This window comes from Diceros bicornis, chromosome 35 (genome assembly GCF_020826845.1).
Source record: "Diceros bicornis minor isolate mBicDic1 chromosome 35, mDicBic1.mat.cur, whole genome shotgun sequence".
NCBI lineage: Eukaryota > Metazoa > Chordata > Mammalia > Perissodactyla > Rhinocerotidae > Diceros > Diceros bicornis.
The window spans coordinates 18,809,975-18,827,717 of NC_080774.1; the positions used below are offsets into that span (position 1 = coordinate 18,809,975).

At 48.9% G+C, this 17,743-nt stretch overlaps 2 protein-coding genes across 3 annotated transcripts in view; one reads left to right on the forward strand and one right to left on the reverse strand.

The window, feature by feature from the left end:
- SART3 (spliceosome associated factor 3, U4/U6 recycling protein) overlaps positions 1–1,649 on the forward strand; it is a 35,226-nt gene extending 33,577 nt beyond the window's left edge. For both annotated transcript variants that reach the window (XM_058531654.1, XM_058531655.1), the window contains exon 19: positions 594–1,649. In XM_058531654.1, the coding sequence (XP_058387637.1) occupies positions 594–771 (178 nt within the window). In that variant the 3' untranslated portion in view covers positions 772–1,649. The remainder of the gene's footprint in view (positions 1–593) is intronic.
- A 1,144-nt stretch (positions 1,650–2,793) lies between these two features.
- FICD (FIC domain protein adenylyltransferase) lies at positions 2,794–8,531 on the reverse strand. The gene is made up of 3 exons (XM_058531656.1): positions 8,143–8,531; positions 6,721–7,076; positions 2,794–5,724 (listed from the first exon to the last, which is right to left on the reverse strand). The coding sequence occupies exons 2-3, from the start codon at positions 7,019–7,021 to the stop codon at positions 4,649–4,651; spliced, it is 1,377 nt and encodes a 458-aa protein (XP_058387639.1). The 5' UTR covers positions 7,022–7,076; positions 8,143–8,531; the 3' UTR covers positions 2,794–4,648.
- Between the last annotated feature and the right edge of the window lie 9,212 nt (positions 8,532–17,743).

The following is a 17,743-nucleotide window of genomic DNA, read 5'->3' on the forward strand; positions in this document are numbered from 1 at the left end:
GATTTCGTTCCCTGTCAGTAGAACCAGTCAGGACAGAAAGCCAGGGCCTGCTGTCCCCTGGAGTTCCCGGAGCAGGGGTCCGGAGCAGGTGGAACTCCTCCTGGTGTCTGCCAGTTTACACTTGTGGTTTATGTGAGGTCAGCTTGTTTTCAGGCAGTGATTATTTTAAGGTCTTCTTTGCCAGTTGAATCCGTATGTTTTTAAAACAAAACCTGACAGCCGTGTGCTTGCCAGGGTAATCTACAGCTCCCACTGTAATCATAGAAAGGCTGTGTTTTCACCTGATGGCGATGAGACAGCAAAATTGCAAGGTTACTTGGTGAGGTCTGAAAGACGGCTGCTGTTTTTATCCGTCCTGCAGGTGACTATATTGCACAGGGTTGGCCCTTGCCACAATTGAAAAAGACAAAGTTAAAGTGATTTTTACCTAATAGCCAAAATTAAGGGGATAGAATTCATCTTGTCCTTCTTGTTTTGTACCTTTCACCTTTTAATTTTGAGTGATTGAAGACTGTCCTGGCTTATTTTCACAAATAAACCGGGGCCCACGAATTGCTGCCTTGAGAGAGTACATGTGGTGTTTGCCTTTCCAGGCGGGGGAAGGGAAGGACCCAGCTTTCTCTGCTGCCACGCGCCCTGCAACGCACGAGCGCTCTGGTTGCTCAGGCCGAGAACGGCCCTGCCCCGCAGCCAGCAGTACCCCCCTCGGCGGCCACCGAGGCACCCAAGATGTCCAATGCCGATTTTGCCAAGCTGCTTCTGAGAAAGTGAACGGGACTCTCGGAGAAGGGAAATGCCTTACTTCATGCTGGCCGGAAGACCACCAGGCACCCAGCTGTACCTGGGCATGGAGGGGCCTGGGCAGCGCCCACTCCCACGTCTTCTCCTCTGGTTTAGACAGAAAGGGAAGGGGGGTCCAAGGAAAGGCTTCAAGTGCTCCCTCATATTGAGGGCAATGGGAGGAAGATGGTCACTCCACAGGTTGGGCACAGAGTAGTTTCTAAGATATTTTTGTGTCTTCAAGAGCGAGAAACAGAAGTGAAACTCGAGCACATCGTTTTGAGACACACTTGTCCAGATGCTTTTGGCCCACTCTGGCCCCTTTTTATAAGACACTTCTCTTACACCCTGCACAGCACATGTGCCCGGCACTCTTAATTTTTACAAGACGAAATGGTAGATGCTAGTAATGCACCAGAATGGCCTATTTTAGTAAACGGGTGGGGTTAGGGAAGTCACCTAAAAAACATTTGATGGATTTTTGTTCGAGGGGGCTGTGCGTTTTTATATTATGTATTTGTAAATGACATGTCAACCCATTGTTTTATGTTTCCTAAAAGCAAAATATTTGTGACACTTGTTTTATAGGAATTCTGTGTGCCACCTGCCGTGGACTATTTTCTTTGCCTAGTGACGAGTGAACTTGTCCTTTGTCTAAATACTGAGTTTCAGCCCTTTGGTTTTGTTTGAATACCATGTCAAGTGCAAACTTAAATTCTCCCCATTTAGCTTTGTTTATTAAACTGAAGTTCTCTTAAAAGCTTCTTGCCGGATGGTACTCAGATGTGCATTCAAATATGGATGTATTTTGAAATGGGTGTACCTTGCTTTATCTAATAGATGTGTAAATAGAACTTTTGTAAATCAAATCCTGTTGTCACTTTGATTTAAATCATTTCAGCTGTGATGTCTTCAGTTTTAAACTTCAGTTTACAGTAGTTTGACACTGACTTTTAAGCTTTTTTATCCCTTCTCTTTTATCAAATATTTATTGCTTTGAAAGCAACATTGTGGGTTCAGTAGGGAAACTGACTCTATGAAGGCACTCTGGGGGAAAACAGTCAGGGAATTCTTTCATACGTGATGGAAATCAACTCATTTGTTTTCTAAGTTTAAGTTTTTGTGCATCAGTCTGGCCTTGCCTCATTTTCTTTTTTTTTTTTTTTGTGAGGAAGATCAGCCCTGAGCTAACATCTGTCGCCAATCCTCCTCTTTTTGCTGAGGAAGACTGGCCCTGGGCTACATCCATGCCCATGTTCCTCTACTTTATATGGGACACCGCCACCGCATGGCTTGACACGCAGTGTGTTGGTCTGTGCCCAGGATCCAAATCTGCGAACCCCGGGCCACTGAAGCGGAGCATACACACTTAACTGCCACACCACAGGGCCGGCCGCTAGGCGTTACTTTTGAATTAAATTCAAGCAGTGGCTACTGGAAGCAGTTAGAAGAACCTGTGCTGTAACACCAGTTCCTCCTGTGTTGGTCTCTGGAATGGCTGCTTACCTCCCTGCAGAAGCCCATTTGGTGGGCGAGAGGGAGGATTTGGGACGGTTGGGGAGTGACGCTGAAGAGCCAAGAATACTTTCTTATCAGTCCAGGTTCATGTGGCTTTACTCTGTCTTGCTTCACATTTAACTGTTTTATTCTCTGGCTGTTGGCCAGTCCTCTGACCTTGCCTGATGCTTTCAGATGGCAACATGGGCTCATTAGACAGTTGACCCTTTTTAGGCTTGAGCGGGACCCAGTTTAGGTTCAGGTTGTTGACTGTTCTAGAAGTGGATTTTCAGGAACATAGGAGTGTGTTTATGTGTTTTCCCCAGAAAATCAAGAACTGATGGTAAACAGAAACATGAAAAACCATTTCAGTTACTTGAGTCTTAGTGAAACCTCAGTAATTCATCCCTGTCAACCTAGGTGGGTAGCTTATCCAACTAGTTCTGTCTTGTTCTTCTGAACTTGAACTTGCCATCCTGGATCTGTTCTGCCAGAACATAAAGGACCAGGCTGAAGTTGTGAAAGCATCCCTCCTTCATCCTAAGACAAGTGGGAGCATCTCTTGAATAAGACAGCAGTCTCAGGTACTTATGTAATAAAATACTTTATTAATTGGTTAAAATAATATCCTTCACATATAGCTAAAGTGCAGTTTCTCTCTATAGTACAGAGCAAGCATTTCTGTCAGGCTTCCTTGGTGTGCTTATAAATCCAAGATGATAAAAGAGTTAAGGTTTAAGAAACACCTTATGGCAGCATACAAGTATGAAAATATTTCTTATAAAGGTTTGAATAACTATCACTCAGGGCCATTTCATACATCTTTTCACTTATTTTTTTTAATCCTTCAGAAAACTACTCTGAATGTGCTTATTATACAATTAAAGTTATAGACACTTGCTACACCAGAATAGTGACCTCATTACTTTCAGGATCTGATTCTCAAATCAGAGAGAACACTTTGTATGTATTCACCATCATTCAGACACTGACAAAGTGCAGGGCCGTGTCAGATGTCATGGGCTCTGTCACTGGACAAGAACGCAGTGATTTCCAACCATTCTGACTCTAAATAGCAGCAATCGTATAGGCACCTGTGCCATATGATTGAGAGAGAAGATTCTTTCTACTTCCATAGAATGACAGCTTGGAAACTTGGCTGTATTACCCATAACATTATATCATTTTACAACTTGCTAGAAAAATAAGGCCACTCCAAGGCAATCTATTCGGCTCCCCTGAAGGGATGCACGACCGTACAATGGCTGTGGGAGGTGGGTGTCAGGTCAGTCGGGATAAGGCTGCATGACAAAAGGGACACATCCTGGCTGTGGTCAGAGGTTTTTCCTTGGTTCAGTAGAAACTGGCACTCTAATTCATAATCAGAAATGCTTATTTGGTGTTGATGTGGCATCTGTTTTCTCAGATGTGTTCTTCAACATCTACGTACAGAAGATGTTAAACTCAGAGTAGGGGTGAGGGCAGACTCGCCCACTTGCACAATACCTGATTTGCAGTGTGATTTAGTTGGGTGACAAACCCAGAGAACTTTTAAGACTAAAACATGTGGTCTGAGTTGCTGCAGATGAAATGCAAGAAGCGTTGACACACACAGAAGACCAGGCCGGCCTCTCCCCTGTTCTTAATTAGAAAAATAGTCTTGATATGGAAAAATAACAGCCTCTGGGACTTGAGTTTGCAAACTTAACTATGGCTCAAAGAATCTCCCTTGAAATAAACAAGGTATCTAATTAGAAATGTGGTCAACATTCATTTCGTACCTTGAAAGTTTGCTCTAGCAGTAAGAATTAGTCACAACACTCATCTCTTTGTAGGGAGCGCAGACGTCTAAAGGCAAGCTTTCAGTCATTTCTCAAAGCTGGAACTCGGTCCTCCCCAGGACTGCTGAGCTCCCAGGCGACGCCACAGGGCCTCTCAGCCAGTTTCACAGAAAGACTGGGAGGAGTTACTGCAATGGCTCTGGACCTCGTCCCACAGCTGCTGGCCTCCCCCCACCTTAGTGCAAATTCTGCTCCAGAAGCTGTTCTGGTCACACAAGGAGCAATGATGCCCCCAAGCCTGCTGGGACCCCCACAAGAATAGGGGCCACCAGCACACACAGCTGACACCACACACGTAGAAGCTCAAAAGAAAATAAATAACTTGGCTGAATTATAAGTTATCCTAGAGACAAGGCTTAATAATTTAGTTTTTTTCCGTTTTAACTAAAAAACGTTTGGAGGTAAAGAATGTTTGAGTTCCTTATCCGTCTCCTTTTGCTTTGGGAGACGACTAGGTTTCTAGAAATGCCATGTTTCTTGGATATTTTCCCCTCGGGACATCCCTTGTCACCAAGGGAGGATTTAGAGGGTTAGGGCTTCACGGGCAGCGTCTCCTTGAACCCAGAGTGGTTGGGTCTGGCCTCCGGCAGTGCCACCGGGTACTCCGTTGTGGCAAAGAGCAGGGTGTCCAGGGTGGTCTCCGTACACTTGGCGATGAAGCGAATGAACGGCCTCACGTCGCCTTCGTTGGCGACTTCCAGTACGTGGTAGTACTCGGATCTCTGCTCCTTGCGGATAGTGATGGGCGGGTAGCCCGCCTGCATCAGGATGAGGTTCATGAGCAGGCGTGAGGTCCTCCCGTTGCCGTCGATGAAAGGGTGGATGTAAACGAGTTTATAATGCGCCAGGGCTGCAAACTCAACCGGGTGCAGGCTCATGGCATCCTCGGAGTTGAGCCACTGGACGAACTCCTGCACCTGCTTCTCCACATCCTGGGGATGGGGAGGCACGTGGTGCCCCACAAGGACCTGTGTCGTCCGGAACCTGCCGGCTTCCACCGGGTCCACGTACCCCAGCACGCGCCTGTGGATCTCCAGCACGTCGCTGATGGTGACGGAGCCGATGCGGGAGACCAGCGTCGCATTGATGTACTTCATTGCCGCGTGCAGGCCGATCACCTCGTTCTGCTCCTCCAGGCTCTTCCCCGGCACGGCGTAGCGGGTCTCGAGGATGTGCCTGATCTCCGACAGGGTGAGGGTGTTGCCCTCAATGGCGACTGTGTGGTAGATGTGGTGGTAGTACGTTTCCTCCATGACCCTGCGCAGCGCGGAGTTGCCCTTGGGGATGGACATGACCTTCTTCACTTTGCTGTCGATGATGCTGAAGTACCTCTGGTCGATCTCCTCCACCAGCGGCAGCGTCCGGTCCCGGTTGACCAGCGCTTTCTCGTGGTAGGGTGAGATGGTCAGCGCTCGGGTGTATAAGTAATCCGCCTGGATGATGTCCTTGTCTTCTTCCGAGAAGATGCCAAACTCGTTGAGCGCGTCTACGAAGTCTGGGTCCATCTTGAGGGCGTGCAGGAAGAGCCTGTGTGCTTTCTCCCGCTTGCCCTGGCGTTTCATTTCCAGGGCTTGGTTCAAAGCTGCTCTGGCTTCCAACTTACCAGCTAGAAAAGAGCCAAAGAAGCACTGTCAGGGAGGGCAGGGAGTGGCAAAGGACGTTCGGGGGAGCTGTCACCTGTGCCTCAGGGGCTCATTTCTGCCACGCCTGCCACACACGCGCTTCAGCGTGCCCGGGAGCACTCTACATAGATGGCCACATTTGTTCCCTCAGCCCTGTGGGGCGGCATCCCGGTCATTGTCCATTTGTCCCCAGGGCTTCTCTGTACCCTGGGAGGCATCACCTGGCTCCCCGGCCCCCTGCCTTCTCACTATGAGTGGCTGTGTTCCTCTGCGGCCACGGCCGTTCTGTGATCAGTCCTGGTGATGCTGGTCCCTGCCCCCATCCCTGCTGTGAACGGCTCCCCACTGGTGCCAGGCCCTGGGGCTTCCCCGTCCCTCAGCCCTTCTTTAATTCTTTTAAGCTGCTTCTCACCCAGGGGGCGGTTTTGCCCCCCAGGAACATCTGGCAATGTCTGGAGACGTGGTGGGTTGTCACAGCTGGGTGGGATACTACTGGCATCTGGTGGGTAGAGACCAGGGATGCTGCTCGACATTCTACAATGGACAGGACAGTCCCACAATGGAGAACAGTGTCGAGGTGGAGAAACCCTGCTCTACATCGAGCCCTCCTTCCCCAGCCCCCCACTGCGTGTCAGCCACACATACTGGCTTCCTTTAGTTCCTCAAGGGCATCTTACCCTCTGGTCTCTGCCCGGAGCACTCTCCCCTCATGCCTTTTCCCTTGGGTCCTTCCTACTTACACTCAGCTCAGTCATCCCCTCCTCCAGGGAGCCTTCCTGGTGTGCTCCTATGGCCCCTACACTTCCCCACCAGCACACTGGTGCCGCTGTAGCTCAGTCACCTGTCAGCTTGTCTAGGCTGGGCGCTCAGGGCTGACTGGTTCACCATAACAACCTCGTGCCCTGCACGCAGGACACAGTAGGCATCTAAACATCTGTGGAATTAACAAGCGTTGAGGAGAGAGGGCCAGTCTGTCCTACCTGGAGAGGCCTTGGTCTTGACCACGAGCAGCGCCGAGTCCCTGGAGGTGACGCTGAGCTCCGTGGACGGGCTGGTGCGCTTGGTGACGGCATGCTGCGCTCTGTCCCACTTGCTCCTGAGCAGGTAGAAGCCTCTGAGCACGGCCAAACACTGCTCCTCCACGGCCCCCAGCGGCAGCAGCAGGGCCAGCAGGGACCCCAACACCATGCTCAGCAGCATCACCCACAGGAAGCGGCCCCAGACTGAGACCCATTTTGGTTCAGTCACCGCCATCACTGAAGCCATTGGCATGAGTGTCATCTGGACTCGGGGGGGGGCCCTGGCACATATCCAGTCACCTGAGAGACAGCAGGATCTGCAAGGAACCAAGAGTTGTAGAGATGAGGCCTATACTGAACTGACACTTCAGGATATGTTTCCGACTTCAGCTGGGGCTTGGAACCACCCCCCTCCTTAATTCACTGACCAGGCAGGGGGGGCAAGGCAAGGATATCACTGGGAGGGGCCAACCTGGAAGGACTGTGCCACCTCCAGGGCAGTCTGTGTGACAAGTAATGCCAACGCCAGCCAACATTTATTGAGCACTTACTGTGTGCCAGGCCCTGTGCTAAGCACTAAGGACCTCATGCATACTATCTCTTGCAATCTTCAACAGGAGCTGATGCTGTCGTCACCCCACTCTCCAGAGGAGGAAAGAGGCTCAGAGAGGTGAAGTTCCTAGCCCAGAGTCACCCCGTGAGCAAGTGACAGCCTCAGCCATGGCTCTAAAAGGGTCTCCCCGCTTCACCACAAACCTCTGTGGCCTCCGACCCCAAACACTAGGTGTCCAGGACACAAATAACAAACACACACACATATCCAGAGGGGCCAAGGCAGTTGTGAGGCCTACTCATCGATAAGCACAACTGTTTGGTTGCCTGATTTACAGCAACATGAGCGGCCTCCTCTTCCTGCCCTCACCCTGATATTAGCCACAAGGCTGATCCCCTCTCTGGCCTTCCTTTCCTGAAGGATCCCGCCTAGAGTTGAGGCAGTCCGGCATCTCAAAAGGAACTCGGGCTGTGGGCCACAGTGGGTGCTCGCCCTCTGTGACAACGGGCATGTGCTTGGGGCTGTCAGTGGGAGCCGGGGGCCAGGCAGGCAAGCACCATTATGCTAACAATAAGCATTTATTGGGCAACCAGGGTGTGCTGAGCGCTAGCCACACATTATCTCACTTAATCCTCACTGCCCCTATGAAAGGAAGCCAGCCCTAGCTCCATCTTACAGACGAGGGAAACTAAGGCACAGAGAGGGTAAGTCAACGCCCAGAAGGCCCAGAGAGTCAACAGAGGCATCAGGAAGGAAACCCCGGTGCGTCTGAGTCCAGAGTGCCCGGGCCTTAACCTCTATCTTCTGATTCATAACCAGGGCCCGCGCACCTGCTCCGGGCTGCTCCTGGTGCTGGGCCTCCAAGGCCCAGAAATGACTGATGAGGTTTGTGGTCACTCCGGGCTTCGAGACCAACGGGGCTCGTTGATACAGAACATCTGAAAAGGCCTGGACGGGCTCCGATGTGGGTACAGAAGAGGGTGCGGGTCACTGCTTGGTCCAGGGGGTCTGGGCGGGTTCCCCGAGGGACAGGCTCCTCGACGGGCTCGAGTTCGCCGGGGACGCGGGATGCGCGGGGGAGGAAGCAGTGCGCTCCGGCAGGCGCGAATCTCTGACCGCTCACCACCCCGGGAAGGGGGAAACTGAGGCCCAGGGAGGCGAGGGGACTGGACTAAGGTCCCTCTGAGGAGCCGCCCCTTTCCAAGCCCCGCCCAGGGCTCGCCGCCCCGCCGCGCCCTCCCTGGCTCGCTCCTTCTGACCCCTCGGGCTCGCCCCCCACTCACCGCGCGTCGCTGCCGGGCCCCGCCACCGCCTCCCAGGCGCTCCACCGGCTCCCGGGACCTCCGCCGCCGCCGGCCTTCTGGCCCCGCCCCCCGCGGCTCGCCATTGGTCGGTCCGCCATCCTCGTCGCGGCGGATTGGCTTCCCCTACTTGTCCGCCCCTCGTATTTCCGGGTTCCCGCGTCGGCGTCTGCTTCCCCGGGAAAGACTCGCCGTGGGCCACTCCCATTGGCTGGCTCCTGCGTTGGTCTCGTGCTCGCAGCAGCCAATAAGCAACAGGAGGGGCGGGGCCTGGGCGACAAGGCGGGAGCAGCGGGTGCGGACAGCCCGGGTGGCTGCGGTTTTGGGGCGCGGTAGGGGCCGGGCGTGGGAACTCGCAATTCTGCTGGCCTAACTGCTGCCCCTCGTCCCGGGGCCGCTCTCCTGGGCCTCAGTTTCCTTAGGGGTAACATAGGGATGCTGACGGTTTACACATCTTGGTCTGACTTCACAGCCCCTGTTCTTAGCCTCCACTACCAGGGTTGCGATCCTTCCCCCTTTTCTCTTAAACTTCTCTCTCTCTTTTCCTCCCTGACTTTTTAATTTGCATCCTCTCGAGAAGGGCCCGGCTGGTCCTTTCGGCTTCCCAGAGAGACAGAAGATTTTTCCTTGAAGCAGAGAACTGAAACCTTCATCTGAATGCGCAAATATTGGACTTAAACATCCGGGGACGTGCCCAGGAATGCTAAGCATTAAGATGTTAGCAGTGCAGCTTCTGGAGTCAGACTCAGTCTCAGATTCACACTTTGTCACCTAAGCTCTGTGTGACCTTGGACAAGTTACTCTGAGCCTCAGCTTCCCCATCTGTAAAATGAGGACCAACAGCCTACCTCACTTTTGCCCTCAAGTTCAGGATTTGCAGAAGGCCTGACACCTCAAGATCTGACGTCCTCCATGACACACATGCCCCTTGGGAGCCAGTGCCAGGCAGTGGTTGTGAGTGTCGCTACTGGAGCCACACTACCCTGGGTTCAAATCTCAGCTCTGCCACTTGCCAACTGAGTTACATTCTGCAAGTGACTCAACCTCGCTGATGCCCTTTTTGCTTTTCTGTAAGACGTGGATAATGTGAGGATAGTTCCTCCTCATGGAGTTTTGTGTGAGGGCGAAGTGAGATCCCACACGTTGGGCACAGAGCAAACAGCAGATAAATATCAGCTGTTGCAATGATTCCTAGAAAAGATAGCAAGTCATTACTGCTTTATCTGTTATCTGCAGAAGAAACTGTCAGAGCTGCAGGCTGCTCCGACCGCTGGGGAGAGACCACAATGCCCTCTCGTGGGTCTCCGTCAATTCCAGTTTAGGGAAGCCAGTGACCCACAGCACAAAGTGAAGTGTCCAGGCCCAGGCCAGGAGAGTGCTGTCATGAAGGACACCATGGGGGGTCCTTGCAAGGTGAGGGATCAAAGAGCCTTGGCCTTGCCTGTTGGACGCCCTGTTTATATCTTGTAACTGGCCCCTATTCACCCAACTCCCAGCCCTTGGCATGGAGCGTGGCACTTAGTAGATGCTCGAGAAATTTTGTTGACTTGAATTCAGGAAGAAATATGGTGAAACAGAACAAACTATGGAGTTTTTAAGAAACAAAATTAGGATGGTGGTTATTTCTGGGGAACATTGTTCTCTCTGAGTCCCCTGAATTTCGCTTCTGATAGCCCAGGCAGTGATGTCATTGTAAAAACCTTCTCCAGAGGAGAAGGGCCTGCTCCGGAGGAGGGCCTGCTATGCAGCCAGCTCATGATGGGGGATGGTTGGGGGAGTGGAAAGCAGTGAGGCTCTGGGGTCAGACAGATGTGTGTTCAAATGCAGGGCCCACCACTTGCTGGCTGAGTGATCTTGAGCAGGTCACTTACCCTCACTGATCTGGGTATCAGGGGGCTTGTGGACCTCTGTGCCCTCCCAGTTATAAGGTGATGTAATCATATGCTTTTAAAGACCCCATCCTCTTTCCATTCCTTGAGACGCAGTGGAACCCCTTTAATGAGCTTAGGGCACCAGCAAATCCAGAAGCTGCACAAGAACCAATAGTGAGTAAAACTGCCTGGGTGTGAGACAATAGGGAGAGGTGGGGAGTGCGGAGAATGTGAGAGCACCTGTCTTGTCCAAAGTGGGCAGCAGCTTCTCAGCTCTAGCTTACATTTATGATGCTGGGATACAGGCCAACAGTGGACAGATTTTCCAATTTTTCAAAAGAAATGTCGGGCCTAGATTTTTAAGCAAAATCTCCAGATTTTTAAACAGTTGGCATGTCTGCCCGCTGGCTACAGAGGGCTGCCAGATTGTAATCCCTGTTTTAAGTTTTAAAAATGGGCAGGAGATGGTGGCAGGGTACACAGGAAGAAACACAGCAAATGACTGTCTGCAAATGATCGCACCACTGTCTGTGGACACCAGGGGGCAGTAATTCACCTGGCGTCACTTCCTCCTTTCAATCCCCTTGGCAGATTACGCTCAATTTTCTCTCCTAACGTTGTCTACATTCAGCTGTGTTGAATGCACAAAATATGGTCCCTGAAGCGATATTGAAAACTTGTCTTTCTTCATCTTAAGCATTCTGTATTGGGTGGAAATTGCCTCCCCGTGGCCCACGGAGGAGTTTTCTAAAAGCTTACCTTGACACTTGACAAAGAACCTGGAAAGTTGCTGCAAGGGAAACGTGTCCATTATGCAAAACAAAACAAAAAAACCGTATGCATCTTTAAGAAACAGCAGTCAAGCGCTTCGTGTTGGCAGAGTCGGATTCTATTGCTTAGGAACACAAAACTCCCTAACTTGAGGCTATATTGCATTGGGAGAGCTTCAGAATGACTCCACTCCACTGGAAAGAAAATACACCACACCGGCTCTCTCCCCGCTCCCTCCCAGGTTCCTCTCATTTCCCAGGCTGCTTGAATTTTTTTTATTTTGCCTTCTAACTTAATTGACTGCTGATTAATCCTCCTTATTATGCCTACCCAGTGGGGTCAGGCCCCGTTTCTGAGGCATTCCCAAGAGACAGAGTTTTGGGGACCCCATGTGGGTGTCCCTGGGCTGTTGGCTCACACTGTGGACTCAAGATGTTCCTCATGTAACACGGTGTTGAATTGATTTTCACCAATCTATTGGATCTCAGACATGCAAATAAGTGTTGCTTTCGGAACAAATTACTTGGGGAAGCGATATTTCTTCCTTTCAAAAAATTAAACATAACCACTTGTTTTTTCTTATTAAATAACCGACTATTTTATTTCTTAAAAGCAAGATGGGATCGTTATAGATAGAAGGCACAAATAAATAAGAAAAAAAACCCGTGCACAATTGTGCTAGATATTTTTTATGCACATCTATTTTTTTGTTTTTTTATTGATGTCTTAATAGTTTATAACATCGTGAAATTTTAGTTACATATTATTATTTGTCTGTCACCATATAAATGCCTCCCTTCAATTCTTGTGCCCCCGCCAACCCCCTTGCCCCTGGTAATCACCAAACTGTTCTCTCTGTCTGTGTGTTCGTTTGTACTCCACATATGAGTGAAATCATATGTTGTTTGTCTTTCTCTCTCTGACTCATTTCTCCTAACATAATACCCTCCAGGTCCATCCATGTTGTTGCAAATGGGACGATTTTGTCTTTTTTTATGGCTGAGTAGTATTCCATTGTATATATATACCACATCTTCTTTATCCAATCATCAGTCGAGGGACACTTGGGTTGCTTCCACTTCTTGGCTATAGTGAATAATGCTGCGATGAACATAGGTGTGCATAAGCCTCTTTGGATTGTTGATTTCAAGTTCTTTGGGTAAATACCCAGAAGTGGGATAGCTGGATCATAAAGTATTTCTATTTTTAATTTTTCGAGGAATCTGCATACTGTTTTCCGTGAAGTCTGCACCAGTTTGCATTCCCACCAGCAGTGTGAGGGTTCCCTTTTCTCCACAGCCTCTCCAACATTTGTTATTTTTTGTCTTGGTGATTATAGCCATTGTCACGGGTGTAAGGTGATATCTTGGTGTAGTTTTGATTTGCATTTCCCTGGTGATTAGTGATGTTGAACATCTTTTCATTTGCCTGTTGGCCATCTGTATATCTTCCTTGGAAAAATGCCTGTTCATATCGTCTGCCCATTTTTTGATTGGGTTATTTGTTTTTTTGTTGTTCAGTTATGCACATCTATTTTTAAATTATGAAATATTTCAGACATCCAGAAGGCATGGATAATACGGTGGGTACGTGTGTGCCTGCCACCCAGTTTAAGAAATACCGTATTACCAAGGCATCGAAGCCCCATGGCATCCTCCCCCATCGCATTCCCTTCCCCCCGCCACAGGCCACCACCATCTTGAATTTGATGCTCATTATACCCATGCATGGCCTCTTGTTTTTATGTATCTATTCCTAAATAATATATAGTGATGTTATGCATGTTTTTACATGTTATATATACTCTATGTATCTTTTTGCTTTTTTTTGTTTTGGTTGAGCATTATATTTCAGTGGTTTATACTCATGTTGATACATGTAGTTCTGGTTCGTTAATTTTACACTGCTGTGTAGTATTCCGTTTACAATTTATTTCCCATTTATCTGTTGATGGGCATTTGGGTTGTTTCCAGTTATTCCCTATTATAAACAGCACTGCAGTGAAATTCTTCTATGAGTTTTTTGGCACATGTGTGGAAGTTTCTCTAAGGCAGAGTTTCTCAAAGAATCATCTGGAGAGCTTTTAAAAAAACACTCATACCTGGGCCTGCTCCAGACCAATAAAGTCCTCCAGCCTCTCTGTAGCGTAGCTATTGGTGGAAATAATTGTATCTGCCAAACTATCTCATTATTGGTAGTGGTTACTGCCATTTATTAAGCACTTCCAGTGTACTAAGTAATTTATATGTATTATTTTATTGGATTTATGTAACAATGCCAACTATGTAACTAAACCTACTTTATGGAAGGTGAAACTGAGGCTCGGAGAAGTTAGGTAATTAGCCCACGGTCACGTAGAAAGCAAATGGCAGAGCCAGGGTTCAGAATCAGTCTTCCTGACTCAAAATTTATGGTTTTGAGGCCCCTTGATTTCAGAGCTGACAAGTTACACTTTAACTCCTCAATTTTACAGGATGGGAAACTGAGGCCGATAGAGGGAAAGACAGACCCAGGACACAAATACAAGTCTCTCTAGACTCCCTATCCATCAACACATCACTTTCTTAGGTAAAAATGCTTTGGGGAAGGGAGTGAGGACCAAGGCGAGTAAAATCTTAAGAAAGCCATCTTTTCTTCTCAAGACCATTTCTGGCTGTCCTAGGGGCATCTGGATCTACTCTATATCAGTTACCCATTGCTGTGTAACAAATAAACCCCAAACTTAGCAACTTACAACAACAAGCATTTATTGTCTTACATAGTTTGTGTGTGTCAAGGATTCGGGAGCAGCTTAGCTGGATAATTCTGACTTGGGGTCTTTTGAAATTGCAGTCACGATGTTGGCTGGGGCTGCTGTCATCTGAAGGCTTGACTGGGCTGAGGATCCATTTCCAAGGTGGCTCACTCACATGGCTGGCAAGCTGGTGCCAGCTGGAGGCCAGGGGCTTTAGTCCCCTCCATGTGAGTGGCTCCATAGCGCTGCTTGAGTGTCCTCACAACATGGCGGCTGGCTTCTCCCAGCGTGAGTGATCCAAGAGCATGATGTGTCTTTTACGACCTAGCTTTGGAAGCCACACACTGTCACCTCTGTTGAACTCTATGGCTCACAGCACAGACCAACCTTGGTACAACGTGGGAGGGGACTACCTAAGGTTCACCAGGAGGTGAGGATCATTGGGCGCCATCTTGGAGGCTGTTTACCCTACACCCACTGCGCCTGCTCCCCCTCAGTCCCAACGGTTCTGCCCAACAGCCCAACAGCATGGACTTCAGGCCCCTTTTGGCTTCATGTGGCTGAGTCTTTGGGGAAAGACAGAGAGCTTCTGCAGTTGTGACTCACCTGTGAGAACAATGGGCTCCTAGTTACCGACTGCCCTTCCCCAGCTGTTTAATGAAAGCTTTCCAGTACAACTGTGTCACTCTCATTGGCCAGAGAAGCCGCCTACTCCTGCCTAAAAATATGGTCATGTCGACATGGAGACTGGCTCAGATGCTGAAGATGTCCCTTTAGATCACAGCCTCTAGAAGGTGAGACTAACACCCTCTCCTCTCCCTGCGTGGTGGTGGTGACTCAGGGTCCCCACTGGGCCGACATGGAGTGCAGACGCAGAGGAGCCATTGGCTGCATCTTCTCTATTCTCAGATTTTCCGCTTCACCTGATGCCAGGCTGCCCTTCCTGCAGCGTCCATCAGCGAGGCAGCTAGGGCCTGGGGGCTGCTGGGCAGAGGGGCTGCAGACCATCCTGGGTCCAAATTGCAATCCCTTTGGATGCACCCCAAAAGCTCTCAGTGGAAGCTTTCTGTTGCCATAGTAACATGGAGACCAGGAAATTAACACGGGTGCCTGGCCAGCCAGGAAAGCCAAGCTTTTAATACGCACTCCCCTCTTTAAAATAGATAAGAATTCCTAGGAGGGCTTTGCATGGACATCAAAGGGTCTTTTTCAGGTGTTGAGGAAATGCTCTTTAAAAAATTGTGGTGAAATAAGCCAGCCCTCATCAGAGAGATAGTGGCGGCTTTGGAGTTCTTAGAGGAACTGGAGAAATAAGTTTAGAGCTGAGGCAACTAAAAAAAAAAAAAACACACACACACAAAACCAGCTTTATTGAGATATGATTTGCATACCATACAATTCGTCCATTTAAAGTGTATTCGCCCATTCAGTGGTTTTTAGTATATTCACAGAGGTGCGGAACCATCACTACAATCAATTTTACAACATTTTCATCACCCCCAGAAGAAACCCCACACTCTGTAGCAGTCACTCCCCATTTCTCCCCCACCACCCTCCCTCAGCCTCTGGCAATCTATTTTCTGTCTGTGTAGATTTCTCTATTTTGGACGTTTCCTATCAACGGAATCATACACTGTGTGGTCTTTCGTGACTGGCTTCTTTGCTTGTTAAGAATACCTTAATGAGGTATTCTCTGCCTTGTTAAGGTTCTTCATAGTTTTTCCGACAAAGGTGTCTCTGTTCTCTTTAAGAACAATTCATTGGCTGGGGATGTGGGAGCCAAATTAGCCACAGGCTCGAGATGGGTGGGAGGGAGCAGAGTCCTCCGAGTCCATCAACTCTGGCTCTGCCGGTTCCGTCTTAAGATTTCCCGGCTGTTCTGAGACTGCAGTGGGGAAAGTGGCCCCTTTGGAGCACTGCTGGGCAGGTGTCATGCTCACGAGCTCATCCTTCCCATGGCTCCCTCTCTCGGAGGCTGGTGTGGGAGGATCGTAATCACAACCAGCGTGTGTTTACCTACCAGGCACTGTACTAGGAGCATCACACGTGTTCAGACTAGCTCATGGTTACAGACCTTTTCTTTTTTTCTTTTTATGGGACTTAAAAGCCATCTCTTTTACTTCATGCGAATATTTTGCTGAGGCTATAATCTGGGTCAGTTTTCTATTTTTCAGCCATATATCAAAATAATCTCACTTTTCACCCTCTGCTATTCTAGATATTTTACTTGTTTATTTATTATTATTTTTTTATTGTGGCAAAATACACATAATATAGAATTTACGGTCTTAACCATTTTCTGTGGACAGTGCAGTGGCATTAAGTCCATTCACAGTGTTGTGCAGCCATCAGCACCATCCGGCCCCAGAACTCTTTCCATCTTGTAAAACTGAAGCTCTGCACCCACCAAACAATAACTCCCCATTCTACCCTCCCCCAGGCTGGCGACCGCCATTTTACTTTCTGTCTCTATGATTTTGACTACTCTAAGTACCTCATATCAGTGGAATCATACAGTCTTTGTCTCTTTGTGACTGGCTTATTTCATAGCATAATGTCCTCAAGGGTCATCCATGTGGTAGCAAGTGTCAGAATTTCCTTCCTTTTTAAGGCTGAATGACATATTCTTCGTGTTCTTTTTTTTTTTGTGAGGAAGACTAGCCCTGAGCTAACATCTGATGCCAATCCTCCTTTTTTTTTTTTTTTTGCTGAGGAAGATTGGCTCTGAGCTAACATCCATGCCCATCTTCCTCTACTTTATATGGGATGCTGTCACAGCATGGCTTGATGAGCAGTGCATTGGTGTGCGCCTGGCATCCAAACCTGCAAACCCTGGGCCACTGAAGCGGAGTGCACTCACTTAACCGCTGCACCACCAGGCCGGCCCCGTTTGTGTTCATTTTTAACATGTCCTTGTGTACAGCTGAGAGGCCAGCCTGATATCATTTTTTAAAAAAATTTTAAAGATTTTATTTTTTTAGAGCAGTTTTAGGTTCACAGCAAAATTGAGAGGAAGATACAGAGATCTCTCATATGCTCCCTACCCCATTATCAACCTCCCCCGCCAGAGTGGGACATTTGTTACAATGGATGAACCTACACTGACACGTCATAATCACCCAGAGTCCGTGGTTTACATTAGGGTTCTCACTCCTGGTGGTGTCTATTCTATGGGTTTGGACAAATGTGTAATGACACGTATCCACCATTATAGTATCATACAGAGTAGTTTCACTGCCCCCCAAATCCTCGGTGCTCCTCCTGTTCATCCCTCTCTCTCCTCTAACCCCGGGCAACCACTGATCTTTTTGCTTTCTCCATAGTTTTGCCTTTTCCAGAATGTCATGTAGTTGGAAACATACAGTATGTAGCCTTTTCAGATTGGCTTCTTTCTTAGAGTTTAGGCTCTGGAGCCAGACCATCTGGGGTGGGCAACCCAGCTCTGTCACTGAGCAAGTGTGTGACCTTTGGCAAGTTGCTTAGCTCTCCCTGCCTCAGTTTTCTCATCTGTGAAATGGGAATGATCATGGTGGTTACCCCAAGGGTTAATGGAGGAGTGAGTGAGCTCTTGGCATGCAACACATGGGAGCTGTTATCGCGCCTCTGGGCAGCTGGCTGGCCTGGGGTTGGAAATGAACATGTTCTGAGTTGCTTTCCTGGCTGGGGTGCTGGCAGGCTTGCATGCTGCTCACAGAACGATCACAAACACTGCACACCCTGTCGGGGCTGGAGAAGGAGCTGGAGGTTATCAGGG

What these genes read in the sequence shown, in the direction of transcription:
- FICD (XM_058531656.1), bottom strand. Translation starts at nt 7,021, where the DNA reads ATGACACTCATGCCAATGGCTTCAGTGATGGCGGTGACTGAACCAAAA. An exon ending in CAAGACCAAGGCCTCTCCAG is followed by an intron (nt 5,725 to 6,720) that starts GTAGGACAGACT and finishes GCTCTTTTCTAG; the next exon opens with CTGGTAAGTTGGAAGCCAGA.